This window comes from Hipposideros armiger, unplaced genomic scaffold, assembly GCF_001890085.2.
Source record: "Hipposideros armiger isolate ML-2016 unplaced genomic scaffold, ASM189008v1 scaffold_969, whole genome shotgun sequence".
In the NCBI taxonomy this organism is placed as follows: Eukaryota; Metazoa; Chordata; class Mammalia; order Chiroptera; family Hipposideridae; genus Hipposideros; species Hipposideros armiger.
This window is the reverse complement of record NW_017732319.1, coordinates 163,948-180,862: the sequence shown is the minus strand read 5'-3', so window position 1 is coordinate 180,862 and position 16,915 is coordinate 163,948. Positions and strand designations below refer to the sequence as shown.

Here is a 16,915-nt window from a genome sequence, read left to right as displayed (position 1 = left end):
GCAGCTGCTCAGCTCGGGCTGGACTCAAACCGCTGTTGCTCAGAGCTCAAACTCTTGAGCGAGCTCTTAACCAACTGAGCCACTCGGCTGGCCCTTGAGGTGCTGTTTTTCACGCATTCATGTGGCTCAATCACAACTCTTTTGTTTGTTTGTTTTTGTTTTATTACTATTATTATTATTATTATTATTATTATTAATCACAGCTCTTAAGGCATCTCATTGTCGTTGCTATTATTCATCTGGTTTTCACCCCAGACTGGGTGCTCTTGGAGGTCAAGGGTGTGTCCTATTTATATTTTTATCCCATTGCCTAGGTGGATACCTGGTTCAAAATGAGGTCTCAATCATTGCTGAATCAACCAACCAATCAATGAAACTGTCTTTGTGTTCCTCTATGTAAAACAATCCTCCAAATGCATTCAGCAGGATAATTTACTCTCTGGTCTAGATATTAACCAGAGTTTCATTTTTCTCTGCCTGTCTGCACTCTCATCTCCCCTCCATGGTTTCCTGGCTGTATCTTTGTAGTAGGAGGCAGAGGTAGCTGAATTACGTTTGAGAGAACATTCATTCAAGGACAACCTTCCAAACAGGCAAGAAAAGTACTGTATTTCCCCATGTATAAGATGCTCCCATGTATAAGATGCATCTTAATTTTGGGGCCCGAAATTTGAAAAAATGTATTACATAAAGTCATTGAACTCAAGTTTTATTCATCATAAAATTCATACAACTTCTCATCACTTGTGGGAAATGCAAGTAAAAAAAAATCTACAACCACTGTATAAGACGCACCCAGTTTTTAGACCCCAAATTTTTCAAAAAAGGGTGCATCTTAAACATGGGAAAATATGGTAATTTCATGTTCTTTTCTATTTGCATTGATGTTATTTAACTTTATATGTAAAAGTCACTCTAAAATTATTAGATGCATACATAGGATCAAAGCCTAGAAGAAAATATGCTACAAAAAAAAAAGAAAAGCATAGAAAATACACTATAATGTTAATATTAATTTATTTTAGAGTTATGGGATTATAGGTGATGTTAATTTTCAGTGTTGTGGATTTTGGTATTTTTCTAAATTATAGGTAATAAACATGCACGTATTACTTTTATAACAAAAATACGATAAGGATTATGTTTTAAAGCATTCAGCAAACTCTGTAGACATGCGTTCTCATATGATATTGATGTTTAAATCTAAAATAAGCCTGTGCTAATTATACATGTCGTATCAGTGAATTAAGTAAGGTCCAGCTCATTTAAAATTTATACGTTTCCTTTTCTAGAAAAATAGTTTGCAGGTAAATTCGGGAATGTATTGAACATAAAAACTTCGTAACTCATGCTTTAAATCTACTTGGCTGTGAAATCCTAAGAAAATTTCATCACCAAAGCAGCCCATTCAAAGGAGGAACCCTTTTGAGTCAGTGGCCCGCACTGCGCCTGTTCCTTTGCCATTCAGCAATAGCTCGCCCATCCGTTACAGACAGGGGGCTGAAGGCGCAACAATATCAGGGCAGTGACTGCCCACAGCAAACGTTGCAAAGCCCTTCTCAAGACCTGAAGCTGTGTCCGAGTGGGTGTGCCTGAAGTGTGATCTCCATGTGTCTCCAAGAGGTGTCTTTTCCGTGCCTGCGCTTGACCATGCTTCCTAAGACAAACATCCTGGAGTGACTACTCTGCTGTCCATGCTCACTCCAGGCCAGACTGGAAAGGACGGAAGAGCGTCAGGTCTCCCAGGCCTAAGCCAGGGGAAGCTGTCATTTGAGAAGCTGTTGTTGCCCTGACACCTCTGTCAGGACATGGAGAAACTGAAGGGAATAAGCAGCAGCTGGTTACTCTAGCATCAAAGCCTGGCTTCTGGTATTGACAGTGAGTAACGAGGCTCCGGATACAGGCCAGGGGAGAGGGCCAATCCTAGGATTAGCTGAAGGGAAGCAGAGCTAGAGAGTCTTCCCAGTAACGGCTGCAAATGAAGTCCTTCTGATTTCTAGTGTCCATTAAATAAGCCTTGAGGAGACAGGAGACTCCCTCAGCCTCTAGGATGGTTAAGATTTTTCAGGCTAACCAGATTTATATGTCATACATCCTGCTACACTCTCCTTTCATTACCAATGACTAGCCCATAGCTGGTCTTCACACGCAACACACACACACACACACACACACACACTTGTCGTGCTCCAAAGACACCAATGTGTTGATTGCTGCATTTACTCATTGTCCACTCATTTGTGCCAGATAAGAAGTATAGCTGTCACCTTATCACAAACACTAAGCCCACCAAGGACCAGAGACTCCCAGTAAAGACCAAGATTTGAATGTCCTTTGGGTCCATCTAGGTCTCCAAGTTCCTTCACATCTCCATTATACCTGTACATAGGTGTTGGCTGAGAACTGAGAAAAAGAGATAAAGTCTCTGTCATCATGGAGTGTCAGAGCATCTAGCTTGATGGTTGGCAGGGAGGCAGTGTCCAATATACATGTATTGACTTGGTCAATAAATTAACTTTGACCTTCAGTGTAACGTTCAGTGCATTATCTGTTTTCCTCAGTGAAGGGGCTGGTCAGCATCAGCAGCAAGCCTACCTTGACATGATTCCAGGCCAACTTAAATTTCCCATCCCCCTACCCCTCTCTCCCTTCTCCATATACACTTAGCATGCGGGCTCTCACCCTAGTAGAGCACATGCCCTCCTGTATTGTGATTATCTGTTCATGGATCTGTCTCTCCCTCTCAGGCAAACCGCTTGAGAGACTATGAATGCTCCCGACCATGGACCCAACACCTCATTCAGGGGTTGGCACGTAGTAGACACTCAAGCAATATTTGTTTAGTGGGTGAATGAATGACAAAGGGGGCCCAAAGATGTATCTGAGTTACACAGTCCGAACCAGTTCTAGCCAAACACGAGTCAGTAACATTTTGCTGGCAGCCTCTCACCAACTGTTAATAGCACTCCTTCCTTCCCTTTCTGCTTAATAGTAATAATGACCATAATGGCTAAATGGCCCTTAATGTGTGCCAGGAATTGTTCTAAGTACTTAATTTGAATTAACTTCTTTAATTCTCACAGCAAACCTGTGAGCTATGCATGTATGTATATTATTATCCTAACTAGAGATAACATGACTGAAGCTCAACCAGGTAATGTCACTTAGCCAAAGTCACATGGATACTAAGTATCAGGTTCTGACATCAGAGCTTATTCTTAACCACTGGCATCCATTCCATGGCCCCACCCACTTTACCGAACATCACCTCTCCTTCCATTCCATCTGTGGCATTCCTATTGAAACCATGGCTGTGAAGTTATGACAAGGATGGCACTAATACAGACCCCCGTGGTTTCTGGGTAGCTCCTGCCACACACAACCCTGGGCCTAATTTAAGGGATAAACAACTAAAGAATGGGTACCCACCTTCCAAAAGTTTGCCAACCCCTCCTGTTTTTGTGATCTCTTTCATGGAGGCACCCTCCAGGTTGTGAACCCACTCATAATAATCCATTTTGAACTTCCGTTTTGCTGGGAAATAAATAGGAGATCAGAGTGATTCTTTATAATGAGATGGAAGAATTAAACTCTAAGCCATGAAGATGCTTTCACCAGAGATCTATAATGACATCATCCAAGGTCTGCAAGGGAAAACCTGTCAGGGAGGTGAGGATTTCAGCTTTGTTCCATATCTCATCTCTGTCCCGCTCGGTGTCTTCACATCTCCTCCATTAGATGGTGCCCTTGGCCTCCCAGGACTCCCTCACAGTACCACCTGTGCTGATTTGCCCCTTTGGCAAAGCTCCAAATGCTGTTCTGTACATTCTCCCTTATCAAAGTTCACCTGTTCTGTGACCCATTCTCTCCTGCCTAACTATTGGGTTGTCAGAAAAGTCATGATGTATTTTTTGTTTTTCGTTGCAAAAATGCATCATGACTTCCAACAACCCAATATCTTGTTCAAAAGCTCTCCAACTAATTAGCCATTCTGTCAAAAATGAGTACTCCTACTCTTTACAGGTTTCCTTTTTTTTTTTAATCTTTCATTGAAGACTCCTGGAGATGCAAAGCCTTCAAGCTATCAAATGCATCTATGTTAGTTAACAGCAGTGGCTGCCTGACAAGCTTCTGAGACCAGAGGGACCCTTTTTGCAGGAGGTACCATTCTAGTGTGTCTTAATGAGCAATCACTTGAGCACCATCTATAACATGGACATGCAGGGCAGGTCCTCTTGGCTTCAAATGCTGCTGTAAATGTCCTGTGGGGATTTTGCAAGTTACATGCACCACCTTGGAGGCTCTCACCCGTGACTGACTCCACCTGACTCAAAAGACAGTCCATGTTAACATATTAGCACTTTTCAATGGGTGTTAACAAGAGGTAGTGGAAAGGACCTTCGCTTTCTCATTCTGGTGGACTTCATCTTGAAATCTAGCCTGTATTAGTCAGAGTCCCTACAGGAAACAAATGGCACATCCAAATTAGGAACTTCAAGGGACAGCACAGCAAAGGCACAACAGAACGAACTAGTGCCCAGAGGGATAGAGTTGCCCAGAGGGATAGAGTTATGTAGTAAAAACGGTCTTGAGAAGAGCAGGGACACAGCCAGCCCCGAGTGACCTCGCAGGGAAGGAGCCAGGAGAATGCATATCCTGACCTCATCCTTTATTCTCGTCTCCTGCTAGGGATCCTGATTTAAAAAAAAAAAAAAAGAATTGGAAGCCAAAGGACTTATATATGGTCATGGCTATTCACGGGGCAGTTGTATAATTGTTGGAATAGACATAAAGATACCTCACTGCACAACTTTCCGTGGTACATTTTACAAAGACTGAAGTGTGAATGGTGCCCCTTGCAGGCATGCGATATGATAGCCCTACTTGACACTTAGCATAGTGCCAGGCAGACAGTAAGTACTCAGTGAATATGAACTTCTTTACCTCTTTCAACTGGGGCAAACTAAATTGAGAGATGCCAATTATATGTCTGTCTCTCTGAGTCCTCACATACAGGAACCGAAAGAACGAAGCTGCCACCCTTCAGGTCACCTCTTTCCTTTAGGGTATATAAGGGTAGCTCTCAAACCTGACTCCTGTAATCACAGAATTATTCAGAAACAGGTGCTTTCAGACGTCCTGCTTCCCATCTTGTGCCTTTGCCTCTCTCACAAGGTAGGGTGAGGCAGATGAACTGTTGTGAGGTGATAAAGAATGAGTTCACACACAGGAAACTGAGGGTGTTGATTAGAAATATTTCCAATCAATGCATAGGTCAATACTGCATACAGGAAATATCACTACCTGATATTTTAGCAAAGGCAACTTACACTTACTCATTCCTCATAAAGTTCAGGGCAGCTTCAATCATAATAGGAAGTACAGCCAACAAAACCTGCTCTAGCAATGAGACTGGCAGAATCTTTTGCGATACACTCCTGAGATCCAACCACTGCTAAAGCCTCAGCATATGAGTAGTGAAAAACGTGTCAGGAAAGTAAATGCAAATCATTTTGGTGGAGGATAAACTGGTGGACCCATTTCATTAAAATGTCAGGGAAAAACTGAAGTCTCCTTGAGTAGAATAGTAATCTTATCTTGACCAACAACACTCTTTCACAAAGGGAACCATAGTCATTAAACACTAAACTCCATCCCTAAATACCTCAATGGTGAGCATCTTACCCGTGGATGTGCCAACAGTGTTTGTAGGGCCTGTACCAGTATTTATGGTTTATATGACTTCTGAGGTCCCCTTCAACCCTGAGGGATGAAGAACTTGAGTTTTTCCCTTGAATCACAGAGATTATGTCCCCATCCCCATTTTATCCCTACCTTCATTTTGCTCCAATCTTTTTACAACTCAGAAAAAAAATTCCAAGAAAATCAATCTAAAGTCAGTATGCACAAATTTCTGTTACTAAGATCAACACAGGGTATAGCGGACAACGGAGGTCACATGCTTGTGTGACCTTAGAAAAAATTACTTTAATTCTCTGGTCTTCAAAATTCTTACCTTTGCAGTAGAGGTTTAGATTAAAGCTGTAAAGTACTTCCCAATTCTGACATTCTATGAGTTAGGAGAGAGGAAACATTCCCGGTAATTCTTACATCTCAAAGTTCATTGCCTTTCAAAATGCTACTCCTCTTTTTCTACTTCTAGTTTGGTACCATGATACAAGTGAGCTCTCATCAGATATGGCTGCAGCTTCCACAGTGAAAAGGCAGCATTCCCAGTGTACATGGTAGTCAGAGGAAGGTTCATGAGACTTCCTGAATGATGTGGCTGTGAATATCAGAGAGATCTCACATGTCAGCTAATAGGTTTGGAGACGAGGACAGGAGGTCTCAGAACCTAAGGTTAACAGTGTAAATGGAAGTATACACATGCTGACAGTTTGAAAGGTCTCATTACCATAAAATCAGCTGGTTCAGTTACAAGGTCACAGTATAGAACCCTGAAAGGAAACATGGTTATCTGGTATATGACAGATTAGGCCACTAAATACCTCTGTCTCAAAGCAAGGCCTAGCCTAGATCCAGTAGACAAAACTCTGTTGAGCTCCTGCTTTGTGTCATGTTCTGTGAGAAATGATGGTGATTAAGTGAAGAACAAGACTGACTTGGACCCCACTCTCATGGAAGAGACAGACATTAAATAAAGAAGTATACAAATATATATTTACACAATTGGAAAAGGGCCATGAAGAAAGGGCAAATAGTTTGCTGAGATAATATAAGAGGCGTGTCTTTTGGGGTTGGAGAAGGGCTTTCTAAGGAAGGGATATTTAAGTTGAATTTGGTGGATGAGTAGGAGCCAATCACATAAAGAGCTGATGAAAAAACATTCCAATATATGCAAAGTCTCCGATCTTGCCTATATTTAAAGTTGGTCAGTGTGGCTGAGGCACTGAGACCAGGAGGAATATGAGGATTGAGAGACAAAGGTCAGATCACACTTTATAGACCACATTGAAAGCTTTGGATTTTCAATGTAGGGGTATGTAACATGACATATGTAAGTTCATAAAGGATCACTCTGGAACAGTGTGAAGAGTGGAGGGGGAAGAGCAAAAATGGAAGTGAAGAAAACAGTTAGGTAGTCATTACAGCCATGAAGTCAGAAGGAGATGAAAGCTTGGACTGAAGCAGTAGCAGAGAAGGAGCGAAGTGGGCAGATTTGAGAAGTATCTTGGGAGAAAAACTGGCTGGTCTTGGAAAAAGTAGGATATGTGAATAGAAAGTGAGGGAGATGACAAAATAATATTGCCTATATTCATGGCATGACCAAACGAGAAGAGGGACATTAGGAAAGGAAGAAATATAGAGATGGAAGGGATTAAGAGTTCTGTTTTGATAGACCTATGTTAAATGTTACTGTGAAGTAATTGCAGGCAAGGACTTAAAAGGGACCATTTGGATTTAGGAAGAACATTGTTGACTTTAACAAGATTGGTTTCGGTAGAGTCACAGGTGCAGAATCTAGATTGGGATGAATCAAAAAGTGAGTGGGAGGTAAGGAAGGGGAAGCAGCAAGTGTACAAAGGTTTTTCAAGAAGTTCGTTGTAAAATGTCATAGTGAGATGTAATATCAAGGGAAAGTACTGTAAAGCTAAAGTTAACTGTGATATGGATGCAGGCTGCTAGGAAGAATACAGTTAGAGAGTAGAGATTAAAGTTGCAGGAGTTTGCGAGAATACCTAGTAAAGTAAGGCCTGTGAGAGTGAGAGAAGGGTGGTGTCTGGAGTATCTGTGGGGGCACTGGCTGCTGATTAGGAGAGGGATACTTCTTCCATTGAGCAGGAAGGTAGGAAACGCAGGTAAGGCTGTGGATCTGGTAGTGGGAAAGGGCGAAGTTCCTACTTAATGGCTTCTATTCTATAAACAGAAAGATGTCATTTGATGAAGGTTGAGGGGAGGAGTTTAGAGATTTAAGGAGATAAAGGAGATGTAAAATACATTTGGTGATGAAGCAAAAACTCAATAAGGAAATTTAAATAAGATATCTCGGCAGTGTTGAGGGCACAGTTGGACATTGATGCTGATAAATTGAGAATGATAACCTCCTTTCCCAATGTGTGATTTTCTCCAGAGACCTTGAGCTAGCTCTTTGGAGAAGGGCACACAGTTTGATTCAGTTGGGTTGAGATGAGGCAGTTACAATGATGAAGAGAAGGTCAAGGAAACTGAGGGTATTTGCAAGAGACAGATTAACATGAAGGCCAACAAAAGGTAACCTGGATAGGATAGAAATGAAATAGGAAGTGGTCGATAGAGAATCTGGAGGACTCAATAGATTGGACACTTCAACGAGGTCTCAGAATCACTGTATAGAGATAATTGAGCAAGTGAGCTGGAAAATGGGATGGTTGAATTAGCAATAATGAAGGTGGGGCACTTGGTATTTTGATGAAAGTCAACAGCATGAAGGACAGGATGAAAGGAATAGAGGAGAGCAAAAGATCATGGGAGATAGGAAGAAAGCAAGAAAATGAGAGATCTGAGACCTTTGAGGGATGTTCAAATAGATGCCAAATTTTCTAGGATGATAGCTCATGGTAGGGAGCTGAGGAAGGCTGAGCCAGGTGTGAAATGGTGTGACCTGTGACCAGGAGGTAAGGGGAGAAGATAGCGTGGATTGATAATATGGCTTTGAAAAATACACTCTGCTTGAGAAGGCTACAAGGCAAGTGGTATCTTAAGAGGTTCAACCAGATGTCAATCTACCGTGTTTCCCCAAAAATAAGACCTAGCCAAAGAATAAGCCATAGCGTGATTCCTCCAGGATGTAAAGGGCACGCACCCCTCACATGAGGCTTTTATGACCTGTTTCAGGGAGAAGGGTGCCTTTTCCACAAACTGCTTCAGCTTAAAATGTTCAGCATGCCAAGGTGCCATAATTTTAATGTTTAAAATCATGCTACGGCTTCTTTTCCAGCTAGGTCTTATTTTGGGGGAAGTAGGGCAGGCAAAAATGGAGAATGGAATGTTTGCATTAGAAGCAAAAGATTTAGAGAAGTCCGTTGTTTGCAGAATTCTAGGAAACACCCACTGGAAGAGGGTTTTTGGAGGGAGAAAACAGCATTTGGGGTCTATAAAGAGTATGGACGGATTGGTGGAGGAGTATGAATTTCTCTTTATACATTAAGAAAACCCAGGAATGATTTAAGGCTGGGGCAGAGAGTGTACAATCCAGGATTGTGGGCCTCCTATTTTATTTTGCTTTGTTTTGGCAGAAACAGTGTTCAGGACATGATATGATGATATGATATGATATGATATGATATGATATGATTGATATGATATGATGATACATGCTATAATAATATGATATGATAATGGCTACATAAGTCAGCACTTTTTTCCTCATGAAAATCATATAAAATAAAGAAAACTTTCAAACTTCATTTTTAGTGAGATCAGGAGGCAGATTTAATCCACAGAGCTTCAAAACACGTAAAAGGTCTGCTAAAAGCATCTAAGTGGCAGTAGAAGTTGTCTGGGAAGGAAAAAAAATAACATATAAAAACTCAGGAAAGAGAAGGAAAAACAACAAAATATGAAGACATGATTGGCAGAACCTAGGAAATAAGCAGAAGGAAAAAACATCACAGACATAAAGATGAAATTTCGAAGGACACTAGAAGAGCAGACATCACAGATAGCACAGTAAGGGACGTGGAGGCCAGAAGTAAGAAAACAAAACAAAACAAAAACAGGACAAAAAGGGCCCATAAATGAGTTAGAGATTAGAAAGAATGAAAAATATGAGAAAAGTAAAGAAGATTCAACCTATGAAGAATCAGGGTTCTCAAAGAATAAAACTAAATAAAAACTAAACAATGAAACAAAATAATTAATTAAAACATAATCAGGAAAAGTCACCTGAAAGGAAAGCTTTTAATATATGTATTGAAAAAGTACTACGTGCACAACAAAACTGACATAAAAATAGTCAATACTGACATATCCCAGCATGTTTGCACACATTAAATAATTTTTTGGTCAACCATGCAAAAAACCATGGAGGAAAATCACATTTTATAAGATTTCTCTACAGAGAAATTCTACACTGTAAGACAATGTAGCAACACTTACAAGGTTTTTGAAGAATAAAATTATGAGCCAAGGACTTTAAATACAGCCAAACTGCCCTTCAGGTATAAAGGCAAATGAAAAGCATTTTTGAACTTACAGGTTTTAAGGCTATCTTGTACCTATGAGGCTTTTATGTTGTAATACAAGAGACTCGCTTCAGCTTCAATGACACTTATAGATTGGAAGTGAAGAGATGGAAAAAAAACATTCCATGCGAATAAAAACCAGAAGAAAGCCAGGGCAGCTATACTTCTATCAGACAAAATATACTTTAAGCTACAAACTGTAGTAAGAAACAAGGCTATTATAAAATAATAGGGAGTCCAATTTATCAAGAGGATTTAATGATTCTAAGTTTTTATGCATCCAACACCAGAGCACTTAAATATCTAAAGCAAATGTTAACACATCTTAAGAGAAAAATAGACAGTAAATAATACTATAATAGTAGGGGACTTCAATACCTTACTTTCAACAATAGATAGATCACCCAGACAGAAAACCAATAAAGAAACATTGGACGTAAACTACATGTTATATCAGGTGAATCTTACAGATATTTATAGAATAGTCTATTCAATGACAGAAGAATACACATTCTTCTCAAGTACACATGAAGCATTTTTAAGGACAGATCATATGTCAGGTCACAAAACAAGTCTTGACAATATTAAGAAGGTTGAAATCATATCAAGCATATTTTCAGGCCACAATGGTATGAAACTAGAATTCAATTACAAGAGGGGAAAATTCACAAATATGTGGAAATTAAACAACATGCCTCTGAACAAGCAAAAGGTCAAAGGAGAAATCAAAAGGAAAATCAAATAGTATCTTGAAACAATAAAAATGGAAACACAATGTACTAAACTTATAGGATGCAACAAAAGCAGTTCTAAGAGGGAGGTTAATAGCAATGCTAACAGCCTATATTAAGAAAAAATAAAAATCTCAAATAAACAACCTAACTTTACACCTCAAGTAACTAGAGAAAATGAAAATAAATGAAATAAAGGTTATAAAGATGGTAGAAAAGTTCAATGAAACTAAGAGCCAGTTTTTTGAAACGATAAACATAATTAACAAATCTTTACCTAGATTAAGTAGAAAATCCATCAGTAAACCACATTAACAAAATGAAGGATATAAACTGTATGATCATCTCAGTGGATGCCGAAAAAGCATTTGACAATATTCAATATCCTTTCAAGATAAAAACTCAACAAATTGAGTATAAAAGGAACATAATAAATGCCTCAACATAATAAAGGCTATACATGACAAGCTCACAGCTAGCATCATACTAAACAGTGAAAAGCTGAAAGCTTTTTCCCCTAAAACCAGGAACAAGACAAGAATGCCCACTCTCACCACTTCTATAAAGTACTGGAATTCCTAGACAGAGCAATTAGTCAAGAAAAACAAAACGCATCCAAATCAGAAATGAACAAGTAAATTATTTGTTTGCAGATGACATGATCTAACTTGTAGAAAACCTAAACATTCTGCCAAAAAAAAAAAAAGAACCGTTAAGAACTAATAAACAAATTCACAAAACTTGAAGGATACAAAATCAATATACCAATATACAACAAAAATCAGTTGTGTTTCTATACAGTAACAAAGAACTATCGGAAAGAGAAATTAAAAAAAAACAGTCCCTCTACAATAGCATCAAAATAAAATACTTAGTAATAAATTTAACCAAGAGGTAAAAGATCTATACTAAAAACTATAAGACATTGATCAAAGAAATTGAAGAAGACACAAATAAAAGGGAAGATATTAAGTGTTCATGAACTGGAAAAATTAATATTGTTAAAAGGCCCATACTACTGAACGCACTCTACAGATTCAGTGCACTCCCTATCAAAATTCCAATGACATTTTCATAGAAATAGGAAAAACAATGGTAAAATTAGCATGGAACTATAAAATACCCCCAGATAACCAAAGCAATCTTGAGAAAGAAAAGCAAAGCTGAAAGCATCACATTTCCTGATTGCCAACTATATTACAAAGCTATAGTAACCAAATAGTATGGTAAAGACAAACATATAGATCAATGGAACAGAATAGAGAGCCTAGACATAAGCCCATGCACATAGGGCTAATTAATTTTTGACAAAGGTACCAAGAATATACAATGAAATAAGAATAGTCTCTTCAATTAATAGTGTTGAAAAAAACTGAATATCCACATGCAAAAGAATAAAAGTGGATCATTATTTTAGAACATAAACAAAAATCTACTCAAAATGAATTAAACACTTGAACACAAGACCTAAAACCATACTCTTAGAAATCATAATGGGGCCAACCAAGTGGCACGTTGGTTAAGAGTTGGCTTGGGACACCAGCTCTGAGCAGCAGGGTCCCGGTTTGGATCTCATGTGAGGGCCAGTGACGCTGTGCCCTCTACAGCTAAGATGCTGAACAACAGCTCGACCTGGAGGTGGGCTGCTGTCAGTCACGGGTGCCGGCATAGGCTGCAGTGGGGCTGCAGTGGGCTGTCGTAAGCCACCGTGAGCGGCTGGCAGCTGGCATGAGCGACCAGCAGCCAGTGTGAGAGGCCGTACAGTGGCCAGCGACCGATCTGCCTCATCTGGGAAGAGCGCAGTGATAATACCAACATGGGCCAGGGAAGTGACGTCCTCCACAACCAGACTGAAGAACAAAAGGACAGCAACTTGTCTGTTCTCCTTCTCTGAGTCCCCAACGTTATTCCTCTTCCTAATTTCCCAATAAAATCTTTAAAAAAAAAATCATAGGGGATAGGCTCCTTGACCATTGGTCTTCCAATGGCATTTTTTTCCTTTAATTAATTTATTAGGATTACATTGGTTAGTAATATATAGGTTTCAAGTGTACATTTCTATAATACATCATCTATATATTGGACTGTGTGTACAATGGCTTTTTATAATTGACACCAAAAGCACAGGCAACAAAAGCAAAAATAAATAAGTGGGACTACATTAAAATAAAAAGCTTCTGCACAGCAAAGGAAACAATAAAAAAAATGAAAGGCAACATATATAACAGGATAAAATATTTGCAAACCACATATTCAATAAGGGTTAATATCCAAAATACATAAAGAACTCATACAACTCAATAGCAAAAAACAAACAAACAAACCCACAAATAATCCAATCTAAAATGAGCAAAAGAGGTGGATAGACATTTTTCCAAAGAAAATGTACAAATGGACGAGATGCTCCAAAGGTGCTCCAAATCAATGATCAACAGAGAAATGGAAATTAAAAAACAAAAGAGATATCAACTCACACCTGCTAGGATGTCTATTGTTAAAAGACAAGAGATAAATGCTGATGAAAATGTGGAAAAAAGGGAAGCCCCATTCACTGTAGTGAGATTGTAAACTGCAAAGCCAATGTGAAAAACAGTATGGAGTTTCCTCAATAAAGTAAAAGTAGAACTAACATATGATCCAGCAATCTTCCTTCTGAATATATATCCAAAGGAAATGAAAGCACTGTCTCAAAGAGATATTTGTACTCCCATGTCCATTGAAGAATTATTCGCAATAGCCAAGATATGAAAACAACCTAAGAGGAATGTGTTGACAGATGAGTGGATAAAGAAAATGTATTCCAAATATATAATCATATATATATATATATGGAATATTATTCAGCCTTTAAAGAGAAGGAAATCCTGCTACTTGCAACAAAATGGATGAACCTGGAGAGCATTATGCTAAGTGAAGTAATATGGATAGAAAAAGGTAAATACTGTGTGATATCACTTACATGTGGAAGGAAGGGAGGAAGGAATAAAGGGAGTGAGGAAGGAGAAAAGGAAATGGACTATGCATGCTACATAAATTTATAATTATCAAGATAATATTAGAATAAAAATACGGATCTTCCCAAATATCAGACTATAAGAAAAAAAAGAAAAGATAACATCATAAAAGGGTTTTTAAAACTTGATCAAGTGTAATACAATAGTAATATATGGATACTTTACATTTTTTTAAAAAATCTCAACTCAAAAGACTACATTAGGTTTCGTGGGCAAACTCAAGGGGCATCTCACGAAAGTGAGGAATAAGGGATAATCACCATCATGACTACTGCTCAGCATATTATTAAATTCAAACTACACTAAAATACCTACTAAATTGCCAAAACAATAAAAGGTTGCGGGGCAGAGGATTGGGGGAGGGAGGTTGTCACTTTGAGGGGTAAAAAGTATAACTACTGCACTGTGTTGTACACCTGAAATTAATTTTTAAAAAATTAAACTTAAAAAAAAGTCTGCAGGAAGAACCTGTTTTCAGCTAAACAAACAAACAAACAAACAAACAAACAAATAAAATAAAAGGTTGCCAATATACTCTGTTGTCAATGCCTTGGGGAAGTGAGTGTTCTCAAAAACCACTAATGCAAATTGCTACACAGCTTATACGTGGAGTCTTAGCAATACTGTTCAAAACTATAAAGGCATATACCCTTTGACCCATCCATTCTATTCCTCCACACCTATAAACGAAGTTATTCATTGCAGCATTATTTCAAATAGCTAAATATTGCAAACAATCTAAAGTTCAACAATAGAGAATTGGTTAAATAAGTTAATGGTGTCCCCAAACAATGGTTCAGATCTATGATGAGGAAAAATGAAGAACTACTGATCCAGGGAATAAAGCACAGTGAATTCCAGGCATGCAGGTTTTGTGAACAGGAACAAATGTTTACAAAGAGAGATGAAGATGTCAATGTCTTTTCCCCTCATATCCAAGCTGACCCTTCTCAGAAAACTGACCGAAAATAAGTGAATCATGCTGTTTTCCTGAATATTCTAAATAATGCCTCAAGCTAATTTGTCTTTGGAGATGGTGATAAAACTAGAGAGCTTGTCAGGGACTCCAAGGAGGAGGATGGGACTTAAAAAAACATAAAGGAAGAGAAGAGAAAATTAAGATTTATGGAGGACCTATGATGTTGCAAGGCACTTTTAGGCAGTCTTAAAATTAATGCTCTCCTTTTAATCTTCACAACACCTAGTAAGTGGTATGCTGGAGCTGACTTACACTGGCTCCAAGAGCCAACTGTTAAATTTTCAGGAATTTTATATAATTTAATTTGTTAAACAGTTATTATTTAAAATTAAATTATTTTTAAAATAATGGTAATACTCAAAACTCATCACTTCCCAATTATTTTACAACTATGCTCTTAAAGTTATTTATATCATATATATATATATATATAACACTTTTAATATTACTTCTAATATATATGTTACATATACTATTACATCTATTATATATATACATATAGTAAGGGATGAAATACTACTATATGCCGGTGCTTTGGTGGTATCATGGTAGCTTGAAATTAGCCATGGTGAGAATATTTTATACCTTAGAAATTAGGAAACACGGCAAATCAGAGTTCTTCCCCCCCGCTTTCTTTCTTCCTTTTTGAAGGCTGTTTGTTAAACCTTTACCAGCACACTTCTATTAAATAGAGCTTATTAGCCCTAACTATAGACAAGAAAACTAAGGCCCAAAGAGAGGTTATTTTTGAAAAAAAAAAAAAAGTCATGCAGTATAGCTGATGCTATTTGCTGTTCTTTTAAGGCAAAATATTATAAAGGTGATTTGATGAGAGGTTGAAGAATGTTAGAACTTCTGGTTCAGAGGATATATATTAATATTTTAAAACCCAAGATTAGGCCTAATACATTACTTAGAGTCTCCTCGTCATCTTAGCACAAATCAGGTGTTCAATTAAAAATTTGCCTCTTGGGGCTTACAGATGTTTTGTTCTTTACTCTTAATATGTATAAAATGTCATGATAATACCTTGTTTGACAGGAAGAGACTTTTGTTCTCTCATTAAAACCTAACATAAGTAAAGTTAGGTTTTAATAAGCTTTGAAACTCTGCCTAATTCTTTAATGTTACTAGAATGTGTATTACATTAAGTATTGTTTTATTTTTACCAAACAATTCATTATGAATTGGAAATCTTTTGATTCTTTTAAAAATTTGCAGGCTGGCTGAGTGGCTCATTGGTTAAGAGTTGACTTGGGGATGCAAGCTCTGAGCAGCAGGGCAGCCAGTTCAGATCCCACATGAGGAACAGTCACTCTGCGCCCTCTACAGCTAAGATGGTGAACAACAGCTTGACCTGGAGCTGGGCTGCCGTGAGCCACTGTGAGTGGCCGTCCAATGGCTGGCTACTGATCTGCCTCAGCCAGGAAGAGCAAAATGATCACAATACCAACATGGGCCAGTGAAGCTACGTCCTCCACAACTAGACAGAAGAACAAAAGGACAGCAACTTGTCTGTTCCCCTTCCCCGATTCCCCAATGCTGTTCCCTCCCCCAATTCCCCAATAAAAATTAAAAAAAAAAGAAATTGCTATTGGACCAATAGAGCTTAAAAAATTTGAAAAAGTATTTTGGAATACATAAAATAATTCCAAGCAGTTAAGAAAAACTGTACTTTTAAACTTTCCAGTATTCATGGGCCATTAGCAAGTGGGATAATAAAGTTGTCTATGAATTGAACATATCCATAAATATTTACCTCTCCCTTAAGTATATCATTTGTAACAAAAGAAAAGGTCAAAAACATATTTTCTGATTATAAAGGCAAAATGTGACAAATTGTGAAAAATCTGTAAAGCTTGAAGAATCAAAACTAAAATAGTCTATAAGCTCGCCACCCAAAGTTTACCATTGTTAACATTTTGGCAGGGTTCCTTTCAGAGAGAGAGAGAGAGAGAGAGAGAGAGAGAGAGAGAGAGAGAGAGAGAGGCAGAGAGAGAGGGAGGG

At 38.3% G+C, this 16,915-nt stretch overlaps 1 protein-coding gene across 1 annotated transcript in view; it reads right to left on the bottom strand.

The window, feature by feature from the left end:
* The window catches only part of CPNE4 (copine 4), a 490,556-nt gene that overhangs the window by 394,057 nt on the left and 79,584 nt on the right, over positions 1 to 16,915 (bottom strand). The window contains exon 3 of the mRNA XM_019630989.1: positions 2,103 to 2,112. Coding sequence (XP_019486534.1) covers positions 2,103 to 2,112 — 10 coding nt within the window. The remainder of the gene's footprint in view (positions 1 to 2,102; positions 2,113 to 16,915) is intronic.